Source organism: Pseudopipra pipra, chromosome 8, assembly GCF_036250125.1.
Source record: "Pseudopipra pipra isolate bDixPip1 chromosome 8, bDixPip1.hap1, whole genome shotgun sequence".
Taxonomy (NCBI): domain Eukaryota; kingdom Metazoa; phylum Chordata; class Aves; order Passeriformes; family Pipridae; genus Pseudopipra; species Pseudopipra pipra.
This window is the reverse complement of record NC_087556.1, coordinates 3,767,809-3,790,705: the sequence shown is the minus strand read 5'-3', so window position 1 is coordinate 3,790,705 and position 22,897 is coordinate 3,767,809. Positions and strand designations below refer to the sequence as shown.

Below are 22,897 nucleotides of genomic sequence, written 5' to 3'. Positions count from 1 at the left end.
CAGACACCCTCCTGAAGTAACACCGTGGGTTGGAGTGGTCTGGGTTAATAATCTCCTAGTGCATTACAGCAGCCTTCAAATGTCTTTATTGTGAAATTGGTGCAACGACACAAAGTATTTGTATAGGCATGATGATATAAACCCAGCTTCATATAACAATGTACCTGAGTTAGAGGTAACCTGCACTCTTCTGTCTGCACCATCCCGTGCTCACGGATTTGGCGCTGCCAAGGCTCGTAACACAATCGCTTATTGCGTCTCTCGGAGTTCAAGCTCCTGAATCCGTGTGACTGCGGGGAAGAAAAGCAAAGCCCTCAGCTTTCGTTCAGAAGGGAAGTTTGCAGCCCCCGTGGATGAGCTGGAAAGCCTGCGAGAGCCCGGAACGCCAGACGACACAAAGAGCCGCCGACACTCTTTGTTACGGCCGTTCCCAGCCAGCTTGGGGATGCTGGAATATTTGGGCTGGAGGCACCGTGGCGAGGCACGCAGGTCACCTTGCTAAAGGGACAGAGGGACGGGTGGCTCCCTGTAACAAAAAACAAGCGACTCGCGAGCTTTAGCCCAAGCTGGGGTTGCCTTGAAACCTCTCCCGTCCCCAAACTCCCCCACCCTGGGAAAGGATGGGAAGGCTTTCTGCCTTTATGCTCCCGACCGCCACAAGCCCACTGGGACCGGGGCCAAGGGGACCCTTTCCCCGCTGGGCGGGGAGGGGGTTCCTGCCCCCGCTGCAGCCCTGGGGCCCGGGCAAGGAGGGCGGCAGCCGGCAGAGGGGGGTTGTTGCGGGCCCGGGCTGCAGTGACTCCTCCTAGAGGCGGTATGTGCGGAGCGGGAGGAAGCCCCTGCCGCCCCCCTCAGCAGCAGCCGCCATCGCCATCGGAACATACAATACGGGCAGAGCTGCCGAGGCGGAGCGAGGGCGGGGGGAGCCCGACAGGGAGAGTGGGGAGGGCAGGCGAGGGGGGGCAAGGAGGGGAGGAAAAGAGGGGGAGGAAAAAGAGGAAGGGAGAAGAAGAAGGAGGAGGAGGCGGCGACGGCGGCGGCAGGTGAGGGGAGCGGCGGCGCGGGGGCTCCGGGGGCCGCGGCGAGGCCGGCCCTGCTCCTCTCCTTCCCCCTCTGCCCGACCGCACGACCCACCTCCTCCTCCTCCTCCTCCTCCTCCTCCTCTTCCTCCTTCTCTTCCCGCCGCCGCCGATGCCTTTCTTCGGGAAGGTCCGGCCGGGGCCGTGAGGGGAGGGGGGGGGGCGGCCGTGAGGGGGGCGGGGGTCGCGAGGCGGCGGCGCGCGGGGCCGGCCCCGGGGAGGGGGTGTGTGTGTGTGTGTGTGTGGGGACGGGGGACGGGGGGGCGGCTCTTCCTCGCTCGCTGCCTCCTCTTCGCCCCCGCCGCGCTTCCCGTGTCGAGGCCGCGCCGCCGCCGCCCCTCAGCGGGGCAGCGGGCGAAGCCTCGGCGGCGGCGGCGAACACTGAGGGCGGGGAGGGGGCGTGGGGGGGGAGCGTTTGCGCGGGAAAGCCGCGGCCACACCCCCCGCACCACACCCCGCCGCGCCCCAGCGCGCCTGCGCGCCCGGGCGGCACCGCCCGCCCCTCGCCCGTCCATCAATCGGCTCGCGGCCAATCAGCGCGCTTCCCCCGCGGCCCGGGCTGCCGCAGCGGCCAATGAGCGCGGGGGTGGGCGGGGCGGTGGTGTCCGGGCAACGTCGAGGCGCGCGCGGGGCGGGCTCTGAGGCGGGACGGGGCGTTCCCCTGGTTCGGCCGCGCTGAGCCGGCTTCGGACGCTCGGTCTGGGTCTCAGTAGCCGGGCCCATCCCCTCAGCCGCTGTGCTTTGTGAGGGGGAGCTGCCCGGGGTTTGGGGTGCTCGGGAAGCTGCTTTGGCAGCAACGCGCTCTGTGCCTGGTCCTGGGGTCCGGGGGATACCTCGCCTGCCCGCTGCACAGCGCTGTGTTTGTGCCCTGCGTGTGCCTCACCGGGGGCATTCGCGTAACCAGCACCTGCTCTGGGGCTCCTGGATTATTTTTCACAAGTATCTTGTGTCTATATGAGTGTGCAGCCGAAGTTGGCCCGTGATAAAACGTTTGTGGGTTCCTTGTCAGCTCGTAACTGTTCTAGTAGATCTTTGGCTGGAGATGAGGACAGTGCAAGTGTGTTGATAGTCCCACGTGTCCTTTGTTTCAGTCTTTGCCTGCTGCGTTCGAGCTCTCTCGGTGTTTGGAAGTCAAGATGCTCCGAGGGCTGGAGCCCCTCTGCTCTGGAGCCAGGCTGGGAGAGATGGGGGTGTTCATCTGGAGAAGAGAAGGATCCAGGGAGACCTTATTGCAGCCTTCCAGTACTTGAATAAAAAAGAGAGACTTTTTACATGGGCAGGGCAAAGAGGAATGGTTTTAAACTAAAAGAGATTTACCTTAGATATACGGAAGAAATTCTCCCCTGTGAGGGTGCTGAGGCCCTGGCACAAGTTGCCAAGAGAAGCTGTGGCTGCCCCATCCCTGGAAGTGTCCAAGGCCAGGCTGGACAGGGCTTGGAGCAACTTAGTCTAGTGGAAGATGTCCCTGCCCATGGCAGGGGGGTGGAATGAAATGATCTTTAAGGTTCCTTCCAGTCCAAACCATTCTGTGATTCTAAGTACTGTAAGCCTGGTTCTGCAAACCACTCTGCTGTTCTGGGGTAACAGTGATTAAATAACAGCCAAATGTTTTCAATCCTTCTTGGGAAATCCCACATCACCTGGGTAAAATCCATTTGTCTATTTACAAACAAAAAGCAATTCCTCCTCCTCAGAATTTACTATTCTCCACCAGTGCTGCAAGAGTTTTGGTGCTATATTGTTCAAACTAATCTTTCTTTTACTGTTCTCTGTGGGTTTTCTTAGAGAAAAAATTAGATTTGGTGTCTCTTAGGCATTTTGTACAGCACTGAACTCTCTGATGTGAGTCCCTGCTTTCTGGCCCCATCTTGACACGCTAATTTCTGAAATTGTTTTCTGGCCAAGTCCAGGTTTTTTTGAGGGTTTCATCTGTTTCTGTGTCAACAAGTTGTTCATATTTTCCAAAAGTTATATGTGCTTTTCCTGTCCAAAGATGATTCTGAGAGTTTGTTCTTCAAACTCTCAAACCTGTATAGGACAGACAGAAATGTGGTTGTAAGGTGGCTGTGGTAAAGCTTGATCCACTGGGATGTGGTGTGAGATGCAGATGGCACAATGGTGAGAGGAATATCCCAGGGCAATCTGTCATCTCAGTGTCCTTGTGGAGCAGTCCTCACCCTCTGCTGATAACTGTGGTGGGAGAAAAGAGGGTGGTCACGTCTGCAGAGGAGGGACCCTACAAGTGGCCAAAGCAGACCTACCTGAGAGAGGTGAGGAGGCAGAGCTCTCTCCAGCAGGCAAAAGGAAAATGTCACTGGTTGTCTGGGCTCTGAAGAAGGTAAAACTCAACAGATGAACGCCCAGCTTGCAGAAGTCTACCCTGTTTCCATCACAGAGAGCTCTGGGAGATGTGGTAGCTGCTCAATCCCCCATAGCAACACAGGGATGTTGGAGTCATGGCAGAGTAGGAGTGTGCTGTGACCAATTAAGGGATTGGGAAAATTAATCGCTTTAAATTGCCCAGGCCTCGTGATGTCATGGTAGCCAGATATAGACTCTTCCAGCTCAGCGAGGACGGACTTCACACGAACGGCACAGGCGTATCTTTAAATGGAGGCTGTGCTTTGTGAGGACAAACGTAGAGATGATGAATCAGCTGGCACAGAGGGAATTCATGTGGGTAGACTCGAGAGCTTTTCAAATGAGAAGCCCTTGAGGCTTGGCTGTGTCATCAGAAGAGAATAATTAGGACGGCAGTGCCCAACTTGTAGCTCTTTACCTGTTGGTTGCAGTCCAGGCGAGTGCCCTACCTAACTGTGGCAGGGCTGAGCTCAGGGGCATCCTCCAAGGTGATGGTGCTGCAAAGGAAACCAAACCCTTGCCTGTGGGATTCCTTTGTCCAGGTCCACAGGAGCTGATGCGCACATTTCTTTGTCCAGGTCCACAGGAGCTGATGTGACTATGCCATAGCTTGGCTTTCTACCAAAAAATTACCTCCTGTATGATACAAGACAAGAACACAGTGTTGTCTGTATTGCTCCTCAGTGTACCCTGGTCCACGTTAAGTTGCAAAGAAGAGAGAGAGAGAGAGAGACAGTGCTAGCAGAGTTTTGAAACCTCTTTTGTATTTCCAAATGTATCTCAAAAAGTCCCACAATCATAACCTGCTCTGTCACCTGCAGTGTATTTGGAAAAATATTTTGGGATTCCAAAAGTTGGCTTGGCAGCAGGGGGATAAAAATGACTGAGGCTTGCTGTGAGAGAGAAGGGGAAAATAAAGGAGTAGACTGGGTGGAATGTTCAGTGAGGCAATGGAAGAATGAGCCAGAAGTGAGTAATTAAACATAAATTTATATAACGCTACAGCATGCCCAGGGCAATGTGGTTAGTTATATACAAATATGTTTGGATTTTCTATCACAGAGATCAAGTACAACTATGGTATTTTCTGTGGGTGTAATCTCTTGATGTTTGCCTTTTCCCATTGATTTACAAGCAAGTGGGATTTGATACTATGGGAACAAACATATGAGGAGTGAGCTTAATATGATTTTGATACATGTAGTGTACTCTGCCAGCATGGCTCTCTGTAGGGATTTCAGTGCTGGACTGAAGCCTTGGGTGATGGAACCAGTTCCTGCCCTACTTGCATACACTTATTATGTTCCACCTTAAAATGAGTTACTGTTGCTCATATTGTTCACAAGTGAAGGCTGTTCCAGAAATTGGCTCTTCTGATGGCTAAGAAACCTAATTCCCTACGTTTATTCAGTACTTTGAGTGTTGGTCACCTCGAATGAAAAAGACACATTTTAAGGGTTGTTATTATTATGAAACTGAAAGTTTGCAAGGAGTTTGTCACAAATTGCAAGTTTCATTGAGGAAAGGACCTTGGGAGATCACCTCCAGTCCCAGGGCAGATCCAATGCTGTCCGGTGATTTCTGGCATTCATTCTGTAACTGTTTTAAAGTTGTGGGAAGGTTCTGCTGCCTCCTGTCTGACCGAGTCCGGTGCTCTGCTCCCCCCCTGCTACACAGCTTCTGTGAGAGCCACTGCTGTAGGGAACACTCACTCTCTCCACCTTCGCAGCATCCTCTTACATCTCTGAAGCAATCTCTAAACTTGTCATGTCTCCCCACTCTCCTTTCTACCTTCCCTTTGAGCTCTGTTACCACCACTCGTGATTCCAGGCTGGCAGTCAGCAGGGAGCTTGGAGTGGGATGATGAGCAACAGCAATTTTGACGTGTCCCTGTCTGATAGGTTTACTGCTTTAATCTTTCCCAACTTTTCTTATCATGCCCACGTAATGTGTTGCACACAGAATAAAAAAATTGGCCGATACACAAGGACATGCCAGGGTTTTATAGATCCCTGCTGATATTTTTTTCCTTGACACCATAAACGAAACCAGCGTTCAAGTTGGGTTATTGTAGAAACTGCCTCTTGGCTTTGGCTGTTATGGATGAGATGGTTTCTGGGAACGCCTGGCTTTGTATGGGCAGATTACTCTCTTTGTACATGCACTTCATTTATAATAATCAGGATAAGATTGAAACAGGTTTCTGTGCCCTGCTTGGGTGAATGTTGATTGTTCCTGAGGGCTTGCAGTGGTGTCAAATGAAATATATTTTTATTTTTCCGGAAGGCTGTTTAAAATGAAGATTGTGATAAAGTTTAACAATATCACCTAAATTCATAATTTATTTTCCCCCCCCCCCAAATTATCTCCGTCCTTGTGTTTCCTCATTTCACTGGGGTGAATGAATACTGAGAATGAAGTAGCTGTGCCTTCACTGACAGAAATACCACCTGTGGCAGACCTGCTCTTCGTTGGCTTCAGAGGAGTAACCAGGCTGGTAACTGGGCCTCCAGGGCAGCTGTCAAAATGGAGTTAAAACCAGGTTTTGTAAACAGAGTTAAAACATCCCCATTATTTGGCTGAGAACTAGGGGTGTAATAGGACCACTCGCATCCTTTGGAGTGGAGTGGCAGATTCCAGGGTTTGTTGCCTGTTTGCCTGTTATCTCGTGAAAAATACGGAGAAAATGAGGTTTGTTTTCTTTGTTGCTGATATTGCTTTCCTGACAGTGCAGTTCAAAAGCAAAGTTACAGCAAATATCCCAGTTATCCAACTTTTAATGAATAATGCCTCAGGTATTGAGGGCGGGCTTGGATTTTTTTCCTCCTGGAACAACAACAACAATGCATGAAGATGTTTCCCACGCGCTGAACACCAACCCTGTTTGCCTTCTCTTGCAGCTTGTGGATTTGGAGCAAGGCGTTCGGAGTCACCAGGGGAGTGAGAAGCACAAGGCTGCGAGATGTCGGGCCGGAGTGGGAAGAAGAAAATGTCCAAACTGTCCCGCTCGAGCAGGGCTGGTGTCATTTTCCCCGTGGGGAGGATGATGCGCTACCTGAAGAAAGGGACGTACAAGTACCGGATCGGTGTGGGAGCACCCGTGTACATGGCAGCTGTCATAGAGTACCTCGCAGGTAAACCAAGAACCTGGGCCTGCAGCTGCTGAGCACGCACGGGAGCCAGGCATGTCCAAGGGATGGGGCAGGAGTGTGTGGAGCACTTCTGAAAATCAGGCTCTGCCAGTGCAGCACTTGTTGATGTTTGCTAAAAATGCTAAGGAGGTTAACTTGTTTCTTGAAGAGACCAAGGGTGGAAGTTTTCTCCTATGGAGGCACCAGCTGGACAGAATAATAACTGATATTATATTATTATGTTAAGCTTTTGACACACCTAAATGTGACCAGTGACAGGACCTGAGGGAGTGGCCTGAAGTTGTGACAGAGGGGATTTAGGTTGGATATTAGAACAAGGTTCTTCCCCCGGAGGGTGGTTGGGCTCCCCAGGCAGGGGTCACAGCACCAAGGCTGGCAGAGCTCAAGGAGTGTTTGAATGATCCTCTCATGCCCATGGTGTGACTCTTGGGGATGGTCCTGTGCAGGGCCAGGAGCTGGACTCGATGATCCTTATGGGTCCCTTCCAGCTCAGCAGATTCTGTGATTCTGTGAATAACAGGAGAAAAAAAGTAAACCTACCTTGTACATCTTTTGTGCTTTTCAAGTGAGCAAACTGTTTTGCTGGCTGTGTTTCTCCTTGCAGGACAGTGTCAAAAGTGTTATGAAATATAAAGGTCGTTCTTTTGTATTTTAAAAACACTTCTGCTTTGCCTAAGCGTGTAAAGAAAGTGCTTGGGGGTTTAAATCTTCCCACGTACCCCAAGTTTTCTTTTTCCTTCCTTTCTGAAACTGAACTCAGAGGAAGGGGCAGGTGTCACGTGGTGATACAATATCCTGTGATTCTGTACAGTAAAGTTTCGGAGAGTCCTGTGGTCACATCTGCTCAGTTTCTTATTTAATTATGGAAAATAACACTTTAGGAAATTGTTAGAACTCACGGTGCAGAGAGGATTCTGGTTCAGGTTACTCAGGTGTTACAGATCAAGACTGAGGTGCATTAGAGAATCAGTGAGGAGTCACAGCCTGGATGGAATTAGTTGAGTGGATTGTGTTTCAGGAGCATAGTTTATTGCCAAAGTGGCAGGAAGAAGCTTGCATGGATCCTTGATGTCCATGTAAAAGCATGCCAGGCTTTACATAAACATCTCTGTCTTTTTTACACATGAAAGCCTGTTCTCACTACCAGGCAATAAAAACACTATTTTCTTTCAAAGGTGTGGAGAAAATATAAAATCTCACTATTAAATTTCACTAATTTCACCATTAAAATTAAATTTATGATGATGCCTAATAGCATATTACAGAAACTTCCATGTTTGTGCTGGTACATTGCAGGATGAGAATTGACTTTTTTTGTTGTTTTCTGAGGCTACTTCTGGAGCTGGAGTGACAAAGTATTGCTTGTGTTGAAGAAATCACACTAACTTTTATAACATAATGTGCTGCACTGTGACTCTGCTGACCCTCTGTCTGGGGAGGAATATGTCTTTTCTTTTCCCACTCCACATGGATCCAGAGCATTCAAAGGAGCTTCTAGGATAAACATTTGGAGATGCTTGTTCTGAACTGTGGCAATTATTACAAGGTGCAGTAATAAATTGTCAGCAGCACATCTGGTGTGTGCAGCATTTCGGTAGTGCAGACTGAGTTATGGTCAGCACTGTTGACCTATTACCTGAACTAGAACAATGTATATCTTGGCTCTGCTCCTGGCTAGTAAATGCAGTTTAATTTGGGTCATTAATATTATATGGACAGATTACGTGTGGGCCTACTCTTTGTTTTAGGAAAAAAAAGAATGTGCAGTGAACCGGGCAAGAAAATTGCTAGAGGTGTGGGCTGGGAGCCCACATAAATTGTAAAGGAATGCTATTTTAAGCTGCTTGGTTGAGCAGAGAACCCAAGCCTGCATATATTGTCGTAGAATGGAGTAATGTTTCTGAGCAAACACCTATTGCTGGTGGATAGTGGCCTTTCCAAAACAAAGTTTCTGTGCTCTGTCCAGAGTTTTGTTTGGAAATACTACAAAGGTGGAGAGTTCGATTAAAAAAACAGTGTTGCAACACCTAACCCTGCTGATCTAGTTATTACTAATACTTTGTGTGAATCAAGTCTTTGGTTTTGGTAAGCCTGTAGAAACAAAATGTGTTTTTCCAAGGCTGTTGTTAAAGGGGGTATTACATGTCAAACTGGCAAATTTTCTTAACATTATCTGATGCTTCCTGTTACAAATGCCATTCTTTTCTTGTGGACTTGCATTTAGGAAATGCTGGTTACTCAGGATGAAAGGCTGCATGCAGGGGAACTGCTTCAGGCTAAAACTGGGACGGTGGCAATAAGGGAGTCTGGCTTTTTAGCTGTTTCACAGAAGCAGGTCAAACCATATATTTTTGTTGTGTTAAGGCATTCATGAGAACTTCGCTAAATCCCCGAGTGCTTCTCTGCATTTGAGCAGAGATTTGATGCTTTACAAAAGGGGGAAGGGTGGTCTCTATGCCTTTCATTTAAATCTCTCTATGCTGTTTTATACCTTAGGCTGGAAAATCATATTGCAAAACTGCAGCTTAATTCCTGTCTAGAAAGTTTTGTTTGCTGGAACAGCGTTGGGCTCCACTGGCTTCAGAGTTAAAGCTCTGGAAAATTGGACTCGGTCCCATTGGATTTATGGAGTCTGCAGCAGACTCATGCTCTGAGTGTGCACAGGGCTGACTGCAGTCACAGTCATCTAAATCAAACATCAGCTGCACGTGTCCCACAGTGCAGCTTCCCAAAAAGCAGGCAGAGAATGCAGATGCCCCTTGATTAGGAGGCAGAAGTCATGTGATGGGGGTGCTGCTCAGAGGAACTCATGGAAGATGCCAATGGAAAGCCATCCCCTCTAAATTAGGGCAGAACACATCACCAGGAAAGGCTTCTTTCTTCACAGAAATCACCTGGCATGATCTGCCTCACACAACTTATCCTAAAGGGGAGGTGGAAAACAAGATAAATAACCTGTATGAAATCTTTCCAGTTTGCTATCAGTAATTCTCATAGACCTTTCTTATCAGTCCAGCTTCACAGAAACAGGCTGAGCTCAGCTGAACAAATACCTTTGGCCTGGCTAGGAGGCTTTTACTTCACAGACACTCCAAATGTGTTGATCCATCAGCCAGAGAAACCTCTTTTTTCTGGTATGTCACAGGATGAGGAGATGTAATCCCATTCAGGTCATGGCTTGGCTGCTGCTCGTGTTGGCTGGAAGGGAGTTATATTCTTCCCTGGTCTGAGTGCTTATCAAACAAGAGAAAAGGCTCCTTTGAAGATACTTTAAAAAGAAGTGTTGGGTAGAGCCAGTGGAGAGTTCTGGGCACTGCTCTGTAGCCCAGCATTCCATGTGTGCCAGAGTCCCTCAAGGAGCTGGTTTGCTTGTAGCCCCCTGTGCTGAAGATGTCTGGACTTGAAGTTACACTTCTGGTGTGGAGGCATCTTTGTGGGTTTTGAATCCTGAGGGAAGCAAGGTTGTTTCAGATTTCGCTTTAATTCTTACTGCCTGCTGCTGAGAGCACATAAAGTAAAACCAACTTATGGCTGAGAATATCAAGATGCCCGATTCCCAGAGAGCTTGTTGTAGTACATGTTTTTGTTATAGGACCTATATTCTCGGACTAGTCTTAGAATTTAGGTAACCTTAGCTGTTAAGATGTTTCTGCTTGAAATGTAAAGCACTTTCTTTACAAATCTGTTATTATCAGCAGAGGATGTGACAACTGATGCCTCTAGTTTTGATGTGTATTTTACAAGTGCCATTTTATATTATTAAGACTATGAGTCCCTGCCTCTACCACTAGAAAAATATGCATATAAACCACCATTAGAAGGAGGTAAGGTGATTATTTACCTATGCAGATATTTGGCGTCCTTTGGTAAGTTGTATATACATTTTCCACAGTCTGCCATACATCACCTCTGCCTCGGATTCCCTTCTTCCCAGTGTCCTGTGGTGGATGGCTGGCATTTGAGTGTTCTGCCTTTTTTGCTCTTGACATTAGGCAGAGGACATTTGGGTGCACCATCAGGATGCTGCTGGCCAAAGGACCCAAACCTGGGGGAGTGGGGTGAGCACACAGGTAGCAGGATGTGCCTGTTGTTGGCACACCTGAAAGAACTTCAGTTCCCATGCAGGTAAGTATGTGTTGCTTTTTTGGTTTTTTGTTTTTTTTCCCCCTGATGCAATTTTCCTCTGCTATCAGCACACATCTGCAAAACCCACTGGAGAAGCCTGGGTCTCTTTTCTTGCTCTCTGCTGGTCTGCACAATGGATGGAATCTGTTCCTGCTGTCTGCTGCTGCCTTAGCTCCACTGGCAGAGGCCTGGGAGAGGGTCTGAAACTTCCAGCCCCGTGGGGGTGAATATAGCTGGATTATGCAGAATTTCTTTTCAGTCTCTGTTAAAATCCAGGACAGACTCTAGGAAATGCTAGAGCTGAGAGGTTCCTCCCCTAACTCTTACAATTCACTGTGAATATGCACATAAATTTAAAAAGATAGGCTTTTACATCTCCAGCATTCATTTAAATATGTTCACTGTATACTAGTGAAAACTGGAAGACAAATATGTACTTTTGTTATTCTTACTGAGTGATATTGAAAACTTGTATTTTTCCCAAGAGCCGAGCTAAGCCTCATGTTGAAATCATCTGGATTTTAGCCAGACAGCATTATGTACGTTTCCACTAAATTCTTCATGAAAGTTCTTCTTCTTATAATAGTTACAGTTCTTTATTTAGGAGTATGGTATCATTAGGACACTGGTGGGCTGTAGTTTTCATACCCTGTATGAAATGCAAAACACAAACAAATGCAAACAACAAACCCCAAAACCAAAAGACAGGGACACTGTATGCTTTTAAAATGAAACAAAGTTTGAATGTGATTTTTGTGATTATTTGGAGGGGAGGGGGGGAAAAAAATCCCTTCTTCCTTCCCAGTGTTTCAGTAGAGTTCTTACCTGAGAAATAACTTCTGAGTAGGGGCCAAACTGTGTAAGTTAATGAATTCTAATGATTGTTTACTGCAGTCCAAATAAACTTATAAAGATGTGTCTATATTTCCTCCATAACACTTAGGAGAAGCTCGGTGACTTTGGTTGCAATATAAATGTTACTGATAATTTAGAGAAACTACTTTTGAAGTGACCTCCGGTTCCCAGAGATGTAGAAGGAACCTTCTGTCAATATTTCGTGCACTGAAGCTCTTACGTTGTCTCTGCTTGCACCTAAGGCAAACCTCTCATATCTTGATCTGAAATGAAGCTTCTCACAGATTTTCAGTGCCCTTTTATTCCAGCAGTGCCTGGCTAGTGTGCTGGCTTTCCAAGTATTTCTTCAAATGCACCTCAGTCTTCATCTTACCTAGTCCTGAGAATCCTTGCTGTTTGGCAGAGCTGTCTGTGCCAGGTTTGGGGTTTCACTGCATGCTTGACTGTTTGTTGTTATGGTGCTACTGCTAAATTTTGGACTGCTAATGTACATTTTTATAGGGTAGTTCTTTTGTCTTTTTGAAAGAATTATGACTTGGGGCTTGTAAAAGAAATGACGTGAACCGCGCTTAGCACATTTTCTGCTAGCTCTCCTTTAGGGGGTACTGGGAAGGACAAATTAATTGACCTAAATTTACAAATACATTGAGTGGGATTTGGTTTCTGCCTTTCCGTAGCAAAGACCCTTTAAATCTGGAAACGTCCCGAGAAGGTAAATGGATATTAAGAAGGAATGTAAAGCGTGACTGCAGCGTGTACCTGAGGTGCATTTTTGTTGCTCATTTTTATCTCGCTGTGTTGCAGCTGAAATTCTAGAGCTGGCAGGAAACGCAGCGCGGGACAACAAGAAAGGGAGAATTGCCCCCAGACACATCCTCCTGGCAGTTGCAAATGATGAGGAACTGAATCAGGTACCTGTTCACTTTTTAATGCAGGAGTCACGTGCTGTGGCATAGGGGAAGGCTGGAAACAGTTTAGTCTGAGACATGAACGTGGTTGTCAGAGCAGAAGGCAAGACCGTGCCCTCTTAAATAAAAGCAAACAAAACCAAAGGTTCTGAGATACCTTATCTTAAATCTTATGGACGTAAATTTTGCTTCTTTTGTAGCCTGTGGGTCCTGTTGAAGTGTGTAGGCTTGATGCTTCATTCTTCTCAGGGACATGCAACACTTGAAGAAAATGTACCTTATGCAAGACCTTTTCCCAAAAAGCTTAGAAATGTGTGTTTTCTATTATACTGGCTGTGAGGCCTGTCTTGGGTAGGGATCTGGCTCGCTCTATTGCTGCCTCCCCACCCATTTGCCCATTAGCTGTGGTTTGCAGTGCTCTGACTCTCAGGATCACGTGTGGGTTCACTTCTGCTAAACTTGGTGAGTGAGGACAGAAATCATTAGGATGGCCTGTAAATCGTACTATTTGGGGATGCCAAAAAGGTTCAGGCAGCATCAGAGTATCTCTTCTTGGTGGGCCCCATGTTAAGATGGATGACATCATTCACACTTTGAATACTCCTGCGCTTAATTTGTCTGCTTTAAATAATGAAAATGTGGTGCCCATGAAGTCATGTGACTCTGTTTCTACTCAAGCAGACTGAAAAGTCAAAGCAGAGGCCAGGAGAGAAGGAAAAGCATGCTAACACTACCAGCCCTTTCCCAGCTCTGTGGTTCTGGCCGGTGACCTGTGAACTGGGATCTATAGAGATCCAGTGTTGTCTGTTAGGAATTAGCCAGACATTGTCCTCCACATAATATCACAGCCCACTCCTGTTGTTTGTCTCTGCAGACCAGGTCCTTGGGGCTCTTCCTTGCTTTGTCACTGCATGTTTCCCTGCCAAAGGGGTCTGCATCCAGTCCTTTGAGCAGGGCTGTGGGACAGGCACTTTTCTTATTTTACCCACACTCAGTGTTTCTGAGCCACCAAGGACAAGTTTGCACAAGGATCACTGCACTGGAAGAGACAAGAGTGATTGTACAGCAGCAGAGTTCCCAGGATGTGCTGGCTGACTTTGCTGTCACCTGCCAAGTTCCTTTGTATTGTGGATTTTCTCCCTAACAGTTTTTTGGTGGTGTGGGCTAAGAGGATCTGTAATATGCTTCTCTACACTGCTTCTCCTGGCAGTTGCTAAAAGGTGTGACTATTGCAAGTGGGGGTGTCCTGCCCAGAATTCAGCCTGAGCTTCTGGCCAAGAAACGGGGTGCCAAAGGCAAGTCTGAGACCATCCTTTCCCCTGCTCCCGAGAAGAAGGGGAGGAAATCCATGGTGAACAAAAAGAGTGGGAAGAAGGCAAAGTCTCCCAAGGCCCGGACATCCAAAAAAGTAAGCACAAGGCAGGTGCACATTCCATGCTGCCCTTTGCACTACTTTCTTGATAACTGTGTGGAATCTCTTTACTCCACATTAACTGTGTGGCAGTGAGCTCTTGCTTTTAAACATCGTGTACTGGAGGGATGTCTTGCCTTCAGCCTTGTGCAGTTACTGAATTGCTGTTGGAGATTTTCCTAACTGCCCAGAGAACTTGTCCTGATGTGGTATGGCAGTGCCGTTGTGACAAGCTCTTTGTTCCACGTGTTCTTAGCTGTGCTGTTGTTAGTGGTTTTTAAAAGAAGAATAAATGAATAAGAACTTGAGCACTGCACCTTCCCTCGTGGTTGCCCTTCCTCTGTCACTATCCAAAATGGTTTAATTTGGTAAAGCAGTAACCCAGATCAGTGCTCCTGGTTTGTCGTTCCAGAGCATGCACCTTAAAATGCTGCTAGGTTTTGTTTGGGTAGGATTGGATGATATTAAGCTTTGACTTAAGCTTTTTAAACTTGCATTAAGCACATTTTTCTAGAGGCCTTTAAGCTTTGATAGAGTTCTGTAGCTGAGGATATGCAGAGACAACTTTTGAAAAGAAAACAGGAGTTGCTTAATAGGATGTTTATTAGGATGCCTCTGTGTATTGATCTCAGCCACCACCTTACTTTGAATTGTGCACATCAGAGTTTGAACCTGTTAGGAAGAGTTAGCTTCTTGACATACCTTAAAGCAAATATTGAAAGATGTGAGGAGATCCTCCTGCAGCCCTCTAGGGCTGGTGTGTTTGCTGCTCCTAGAGCTAAGCAGCAAGAAGGATTTATGATTTATTAACTGAGACTTAACAGGTTTTTTTTCAGATCACAAAGTTGTTTTTTCTTCAGATTGGGATATTTGACTGGGTTACTAAGTTACTAAATCTGATTTATTATGAGCTCTGCTCTGTTAGCAACAAAAATAAACTAGCACACACCCACCCATAAATACAACTTTAATTGTTAGTGAAACTACAGATGGCTGTGGGTGCCCCGAATCTGAATGTAACCACAAATGTATATTATACCTCAGATGAACCACTGATGTTTAGCATTATATAAACAGAGCAGACCTCTGTTGTTATATAATCTTTGGGGATTAGAAGGCTACAGTAATATATTGATCTGAGAAGATTAGATTTATAGTAACTGATCAAATCTATCCATTATTCAATAATGGTATATGTTGATTTTTTTTTCCCCTTTTGAGAGTCCTTGCTTCCTTGCTTTTTTTCTCCCCTCAAATAGAACAAACAAAAAGACAATGAAAAAGAAGGAGCTTCGAACTCAACATCTGAGGATGGACCTGGGGATGGTTTCACTATCTTGTCCTCCAAGAGCCTTGTGCCAGGACAAAAGGTAATACAAAGTCAGAACGGATTGGGATCACAGCAGTGGGGCCTGGCATTAACAAAAGGATGAGTTTGATCCAACAGCACTGCAAAATCTCTGTGTTCTGCCTTAGTGGTTCCAAATTTAAGGCCAAAACTCGCTCCAGTCATTGGCAAGGTCTCAAAAGTATGTCTGCAGATAAAAGATTTCCAAGAACAATGCTGGTCAGCCCCTCTGCAGAGATCCACACTGAGTCATTTCTTGGCCTAAGCACGACCAGGGTTTTGATCGGTTTGGCTTTGTCTGTGTTGTGCTGACATACTGCCAAACCAGGTTTAAACTTCTAGGCTATTTATTGTTTCTCAAAGAGTATTTCTGGGCCAGGTCCCAGGATCACCCAGAGCTTGTTGGTTTGTGCCAGAAGCCCGGGTGCTCCATCTGAAAGTGGGGTGTGGGACTCTGCTTTGTCAGTGTTCCAACTGAGGACCTCACCAGAGCTGCAGAACATTCCTACTGCTCCATCTCAGCACAGGCTGTGGCATCTTGCCTGGCCAGAGTTACAAAACTGTCCCACCAAAATACGTCTCCTTGGTGTTCCATCAACTGTGCCCTGTGTTTATTACTTTTTGTTCCCCTGTACTCTCCAAGAACAAGAAGGGTTTTTTGTCTTCCTTAATTTTTGAACCCTCTGAATTAAACTGGAAGTTTTCTTACAGATTTAGCTATGGGAATATAATCAATTTTTTATTATTATTTATGCCAGGAATAGGTAATTAATCACTGGGGTTGTGAAGCCTTCATAGATCAGGACAGTGCTCAGCCCATCTTCTCAGCCCCCTTACAGTAGTTCTCTGAGGGCAAGTGCTTCCACAGGAGAAACACTTTTTAGTTTCTTTATTTTTCTCTTTAAACCAAAGCATTTCCAAAATCAGCCCTTTTTTCTCCAAAGTGTGATGCTAGAACACTGATTTTCCTAGCAGTAACTTCCTCTGGACCAAACTCCCAAGCTGTGGGCATATCACCAAATAATTGGAGCGGTGTGCAAATTAATTAATCAAAAGCTGAAAATCAGAATCACACACACTGAACACAATAAAATAACTGATCTCTGAAAGACTGAATCCAGACTTCTTTCATTTTGGTTTTTTTGTGGTATGAAAATGCTTTCGCACTCGCATTACTATTTTATTTTTTTCCTGTCCCCTCATTATTATTTTTCAGCTTTCTCTGACACAGAGTGACATCAGCCATATTGGCTCCATGAAAGTAGAAGGCATCGTTCACCCCACAACTGCTGAAATAGATCTCAAGGAGGAAATAGGTGAGGCTCTGCTACAGGCAGAAAAAACAGATCTAGAGCTGGAACAGTAGCTGGTCTACTGGCTGCCTGCTGAGATCCCATCCTGTTTCATCTGAATCTTCCCCAGGCCATAAATATTATTTACAACACTTCTGAAAATCAGGCTGGATCTGACTAGGTATAACAGGCTAATCACTAATTTATCTCTTTTTTTTTTAATGATGCCTTATGACAAGCAAAACACAGATAATTGGTTGAAGCATGTGAGCAGCAAAGGTGTAAATAATCATTACTGCTGTCTTTTCTTGGATTATTTTTATGTTTGCCTCTGAAATTTCTCTTACAAAACTTATACATTAATAGCACTGCTAATTATGCTTTTCAGTATAGGATATGACATAATTTAAAAATACTCATGTACAAAGCCTTATCCTGCTCATGTGAAATAAGGAAATATTATCATTACAAATACAGAAATTGAAGCAGGAGGGAGGTAAAAAGCTATTAGTCCCTCACATAGGGGGGCACAGAATCTAGTAAGAGGCTTTGCGATCATTGTTTTGCAGTCATCAAGACCTTCACTGGCATCTCAGCTGTGTTTGTTTCAGCAAGTAGTAGGGTTTGTATGCTGAACTGATTCTGGAGGCTGAAAATCTGAGTCCTGAAAATCCTCACTATTTTAGCCATAAATCAGAGTAAGATAGCTTTCTTGCAGATATTTATATTAAAGTCATTTCCAGTAATATAATAGAGGGCTCTTCAAAACCAATAAAAAGTAACTTTATCTGTGTCTAGGCACAGTGGCAAACATAAACATCAGCTGCTGCTGATAGAGGGAGACAGGATAATAAGTGTACAGTGTACAGTGTTCTTTTAAAGAATGCAGAGTTGTTTTTCCACACTGATGCTCTGAAGCCAAGGCCTTTTGCTCCGTGTCCTTGCAGGCAAGGCGTTGGAAAAGGCTGGAGGAAAAGAGTTTTTAGAAACAGTGAAAGAGCTTCGCAAATCTCAAGGACCTTTGGAAGTTGCTGAAGGTAAAAAGGATACTGCAGTCTGCCTTGGACACAGCTCATTTCATATGTTCTTTTCTCTGGACATTCTGGTCTGTTCTGGATTATATATGTGCCTTTGCTTGTGTGATGTAAATGTTTCCTCTTCGAAGCTGCTGCTGATGTGAACAACCTGCTGAGGGGGCAAAAAAGGAGGAATAGGATACCTGTGTGCTGTGCGCGTTCTGTCTTTGGGCTGATTAATTTCTCTTAGGCAACTTCTGTCTGCAGGAGCCCCAAAACTAAGAAAATCTTGTGCTGTCACCTATGTGCCATCTTTCCTGCTGTGTTTGTACTGATTTTCAGAAGAGCAATTGCTCAGGCACTACAGCTAAATTATTAGAAGAGCTCCCTGCAAGGGTTTAGTGCATCTGTAGCAGTGAATGGGTTGGGACTTGAGCTTGTGCTTTCCTTTGTGGACAAATTAAACCAGTTTATATGGATTAAAGGTGGCTGGAAGATGGATTACAGAAAGTTATAGTATGTCTTATTTGACTTAGTATCTCAGTACTCAAGAAAGTAAATGCTTTAAATTGTCTCATTTTGGAAATTTTCTAAATGAGTAGCCTAGTTTTATAATCTCAAATGACAGGGAAATTTTTATACAAGATAATGTGCTTCACTTTCACATCTAATCAAATTTATCTGCCCTAAAATCAAAGTAAACTGCTTTTCTCTGTAATGGTGGACATGTGAACACATCAAAGTTTTTCATCCTTGGGCTAATTTCATCCTGCACAGCTAATATCAGAGAGTTTAACCTGAGATTCCCCAGACCCAGATTTCCAGTAGTTCTGATGGTCACAGTTACAACAAAAGCAAACTGATGCCATGCTGTGGACTCTGCAGGTCCTGGAGAAATATTAGGCTTTCTGAAAAATTAATCCGAGTTTCCTAATTGGACATAACTGGTGGGGACCTTCAATAAGCATCTTTGATTTTCTTGTCCTTGTCTGAAATTACCCAGCTGTGTAAATATTACTCCCCAACACTCTGGAGCTGTAATATGATGGTGATGATGATGCAGGATATTTGTGCAAAGCATTGGGTGACAGCACTGCAGAAATGTCTGTTGGGGGATTAGCGCTGTCATGTTCAGGGCGAGGTTTCGGTACTCTGCATAAAAAAAACTCAGAGGCCATGCTGAATGAGAGAGCTGAAAACCATTACTGAATAACTGTGTGCTAACCAAATGAGCCCTGGGTTCTTTGGTCTCCAAAGAAATAACCATTGATCACAAAGGTAATGATGAGACAGTCAGATTATGATTGCGAGCGAGCCACTGTGGCGTGTCGTAATTCCAAATGTATTTCTTTGGAGAGGTGATGTAATTAAGAAGTGCGTTGGGTTGAGAGGTCAGCGCAGGGTGGTTCCTGTTCGACACTAAATGTTACGTTTCCGTTTGTGTTAGCTGCACTCACTCAGTCTAGCGGCCTAGCAGCAAAGTTTGTCATCCACTGTCACATCCCACAGTGGGGCTCGGACAAGTGTGAAGAGCAGCTCGAGGAGACTGTCAAGAACTGCTTAACAGCTGCAGAAGACAAGAAGCTGAAGTCCGTGGCGTTCCCCCCGTTTCCCAGCGGCAGGTAGGGCTCTGGCTGCACAGGAGGGTTCTGTGTCAGGGAGCAGTGGTGTAATTAGCTGTCAGAGAGCTGCTGCTGTGGCAGAGAGGTGCTCTCTGCTCTGTGACCCAGCCTCTGCCCCTGCCATCCCACACCGTGCTGCTCCAGGGGAAACCAGCCTCCAGGGCAGCGCTGGCAGGACACTGCCAGAAAGCCTTTGTGAAGAGAAATTAGCCACCTCACAGGAGAGCTGAGTGGGCTTGCTGTGTTTTGTATTGCTGGGCACTCATTTTCATTCCTCTGCTATGGGCCTACACCCCCTCAGGTCCCTTTGTTTGGCTGTAGGGGTCTTATTAAAACTGCATCTGTACTAATAAGATTATACCAGCATAATACTGAGGGCAGGTAACAGGGATGCAACCTGAGGTAGGTAAGTAGGTGTGGGGTGCTCACTTAAGTCACCCTGGCAATATAGATTAAACAGACTAGTCACAAAAAATCTCTTTTTTCAAAAGAAAATGTTTCTCAAATGTATATTTGCTTTAAAAAGGGAACTATGAAACTAGCTGTGAAGCTACGTGTTTCTGTCTCAGTGACTAGCAAACAAAATGTGGTTGACTAAGAAATCCAAAGTATTTATCTTTTTCTTTTTTTTTTTCTTTTTAACTTCTTTTTAAACCAACAGTTTGTTGGTCTCTGATCACGAGAAACGTTAGACAAGCCCTGCTAACTGCAGAACTTGTTCTTCTGTGTTAGAGTTCGAAGGCTTATATTTGATTTGAAATGTATTGGTAGTAGGGCCCGAAGAGTAGAGTACATAGTACAGTCCAGTTGTGCTGGCCTGACAGTGAGTAAAATGAAAGTAAAACTGTGTTTTGATCAGTGGAATCACCCCACATCACTGAATACACAGGAGGTGAAAGTGCCATTTTTACATAGACAATTTTCAAAGCAGAATAATATTTTTATGAATCAGGACAAAAGAATAAATAGAGGGGCAGTGCAATATTTAGTGATTTTTTTTTATATACAGATCTTTTTGTTTATGGTTTTCAGTCAGAGCAAATTGTGATAATTTTTTAACACTCTTTAATAATAAAGAGCACCTTTCAAAAATGAACTGTAGCTTTTAATGCCAATAGAAATAGTTTTGAGACCTCTTGTCTTCTGTTAGCATAGAATTAGAATAATCCAGTCTTGGACCATTAGTCTTGGTGGAGATCCTTCTACTGCTTTGTTCCATGTCACTCTCTGTTGCTCTTACAATTACTCCTGCTAACAGAAAATAGAATAAATCTTACCACGTGGTAAGATTTATCAAAGGACCTCAAAATTTTCTGAAAAAAGAGAAGAATTTTTCAAATCAGATTTAATGGATTTGTTTTCGTTTTATTCTCCCTACATGTCTGCACAGGAAATACTGGTTTTGTGAGTAGATCACGAATTATGCTGAATCAGTCCTGTGAATTTTTTACATTTTCCTCTGTCCCATCCTAGGGACTGTTTGCAGTAACTGATGTAACACTACAATAGATGGGATATTTCAGTTGAGCCAGATCTTTTTGATGGTTTTCAGTATAAATATGAGAGGTAGTCTGAAATCACTCACATAAAACTGAGTAAAGAGAAGTGAGAAGTACTAAATGTAGAAAGTGAAATACAAAACACATGCAGATGTTACCAAAAAGGGGGGGGGGAAGGAAAAAACACTGCAAAGGCAGTTCTGGATGCTATTAGAAGAAATACTGTAATCTCTCAAGTGTAAGGATTGTTAGGCACTGGAATGGCTTATCTGTGTATTCTGCTGTAGCCCCACCAAAGATCTGTAAGTATAAGTTAGACAAACCTTTTTCAGAGCACAAAAGTTTTATATGTAATCCTATCTCAGAGGAAGGGCACGGCCTAGGTTGTGCTGACCAACTATTTTTGGCGTGGATCAAAATTCCTCTGGAACAATATCATGCAGCAGAATCTAAATAGGAATTAAAAAACCCACATACTGGAACAACCGGTAGCTTTTAGCTGTTCAGATTGTAGGTTAGAGAATATTACCATCAAATTGAGTGAATGAGTGTGTCTTGACCTTAATTTGGCTTGGAGCTGTAATTTCAATTATTTTCACAGGAGTCCCAAGCAAAATATTTTTAATGACAGAGTGAGGAAGTCAGGTGATGTTTTGGTTTTGTTGTTTTTGTTTTTGTTTTTTTTTTCAGTTTTTAGCTAAAAAACATACTCATCCTTTGAACTTTCTAGCCTGCCCAGCATGGCATGGAAAAGTTTAATTCTAAGGGGGGGAGCATTAAAAAAACCTTTGTGTGGTTATAAAAAGGAGAAGCAAATGAAAACAGCAGCTGTGCCAGCAAGGAGACTGATATAGCAGCAGGTGAATACTGCTATCAAAACCTTGGGGTTTGCTTCTGGATTTGCCAGACTGCGACTGGCACTGTCTTGGCAGCAGCACTGGCTGGTTGTTCTCAGCAACACGTGTACCCAGTGCCTGCCCTGTGACACTCACCCGTGCTCTTCTCTTCCCCTCCCACACAGAAACTGCTTCCCAAAACAGACGGCAGCCCAGGTGACTCTCAGAGCTATTTCCACCCATTTTGATGGCACCAGCTCTTCCTCCTTGAAGAACATTTACTTCCTGCTCTTCGACAGTGAAAGCATCGGCATCTACGTGCAAGAAATGGCCAAGCTAGACACCAAGTAGCAGTGGCAGCCAAATGAAACTTTATTTTTCAACAAACTTGAGTAGCATTAAAAGCATTAGAGGTGGGTTTTATTTTTTCAATGTGATGAGGAGGGGGAGTGGTAGTAGTGTGATGTGTTGTGACTTGATGAAGAGCTGTGACTAGAGATGAGAGGGGTTTAGTCCGATTTCTTCATGCTATCAGCATCCTCTAGCCATTTCTATCACCTTAAGCAACTGAGTTACCATCTGTTTTTGGGAGTTTAGTGTCCCTTGGTACTTTAGTTTAGGAGTTTTTAAAGAGTAACCTCATTTTAGATTTGTAGTGATTTTTCCACACACACCACTTTAAAGAAAGCGCTTAAGAATGTTCTGCTCCCTTTTCCCCTCCCTTGAGGGTAGATGGTAAAGTGCCTTCAGCCCATAGAGAGAGGGGAAAAGGATTTTAGAAGTGATGCATGAGAAGCTTCTGTTTTGCTTTTAACTCACAATAACCTCTGTAATTATTGAGAATATTTCATGCTGATTTTGTTTGTTTTATAAGAAAAAAAATGTGTCAAGTGTGGTTATTGTTATAATCCCTAATTTTGTTCTGGGAATTTCTCACCGTAAAAAAAAAAAAAAAAAGAAAGCAGCATCAACTCTAATTAAGTACTTGCTGTATCACAACAGCAGTTTTTCTGGCTGAAGTGTAATGCTATAAGTGACGTGATCAAAACATCTGTGGTGATTTTGACACAAAGCTGCATTAATACATTATATGCATTATATAGATATATTATAATATATATAATATATTATATATGTAATAATATTATAATATATAATATATATTATATATATAATATGTAATAATATAATAACATATTATTATAGGAATATATATATATTCCTGTCGAATCCCAGGATTACATTAGCCCCTCCCAGGTTTTAGGCAGGCTTTTCCCTGGCAGCACTGAGAGCCATTCTCCCTGCATGCTGCAGGACAGATTCCAGATCTGTAAGAGGCAGGTACTTTTTAGAAGAGCAAGAATAGAGAAAGCCAGGGAAAAAAGAAAACCCA

General features: G+C 44.7%; 1 protein-coding gene and 1 long non-coding RNA gene across 5 annotated transcripts in view; one reads left to right on the top strand and one right to left on the bottom strand.

Moving 5' to 3' along the window:
* Positions 1 to 1,535, bottom strand: part of LOC135417780 (uncharacterized) — a 76,615-nt gene extending 75,080 nt beyond the window's left edge. The window contains exons 1-2 of the long non-coding RNA XR_010432205.1: positions 1,135 to 1,535; positions 165 to 526 (exon numbers count right to left, since the gene is read on the bottom strand). This is a non-coding gene — a long non-coding RNA (uncharacterized LOC135417780). The remainder of the gene's footprint in view (positions 1 to 164; positions 527 to 1,134) is intronic.
* Positions 466 to 22,399, top strand: LOC135417779 (core histone macro-H2A.2). 4 transcript variants are annotated; one of them, XM_064662240.1, is made up of 9 exons: positions 466 to 489; positions 6,341 to 6,574; positions 12,377 to 12,483; positions 13,691 to 13,888; positions 15,151 to 15,261; positions 16,456 to 16,555; positions 17,479 to 17,568; positions 18,995 to 19,169; positions 21,690 to 22,399. In XM_064662240.1, the coding sequence occupies exons 2-9, from the start codon at positions 6,403 to 6,405 to the stop codon at positions 21,853 to 21,855; spliced, it is 1,119 nt and encodes a 372-aa protein (XP_064518310.1). In that variant the 5' UTR covers positions 466 to 489; positions 6,341 to 6,402; the 3' UTR covers positions 21,856 to 22,399. The 4 variants fall into 4 exon arrangements, 3 of the variants coding, with proteins under 3 accessions (XP_064518310.1, XP_064518309.1, XP_064518308.1); XM_064662239.1 differs by lacking the exon at positions 466 to 489 and adding an exon at positions 712 to 814; XR_010432204.1 differs by lacking the exon at positions 466 to 489 and adding an exon at positions 940 to 1,043 and having other exon boundaries at positions 19,057 to 19,169; positions 21,690 to 21,797.
* The last annotated feature ends 498 nt before the right edge of the window (positions 22,400 to 22,897 follow it).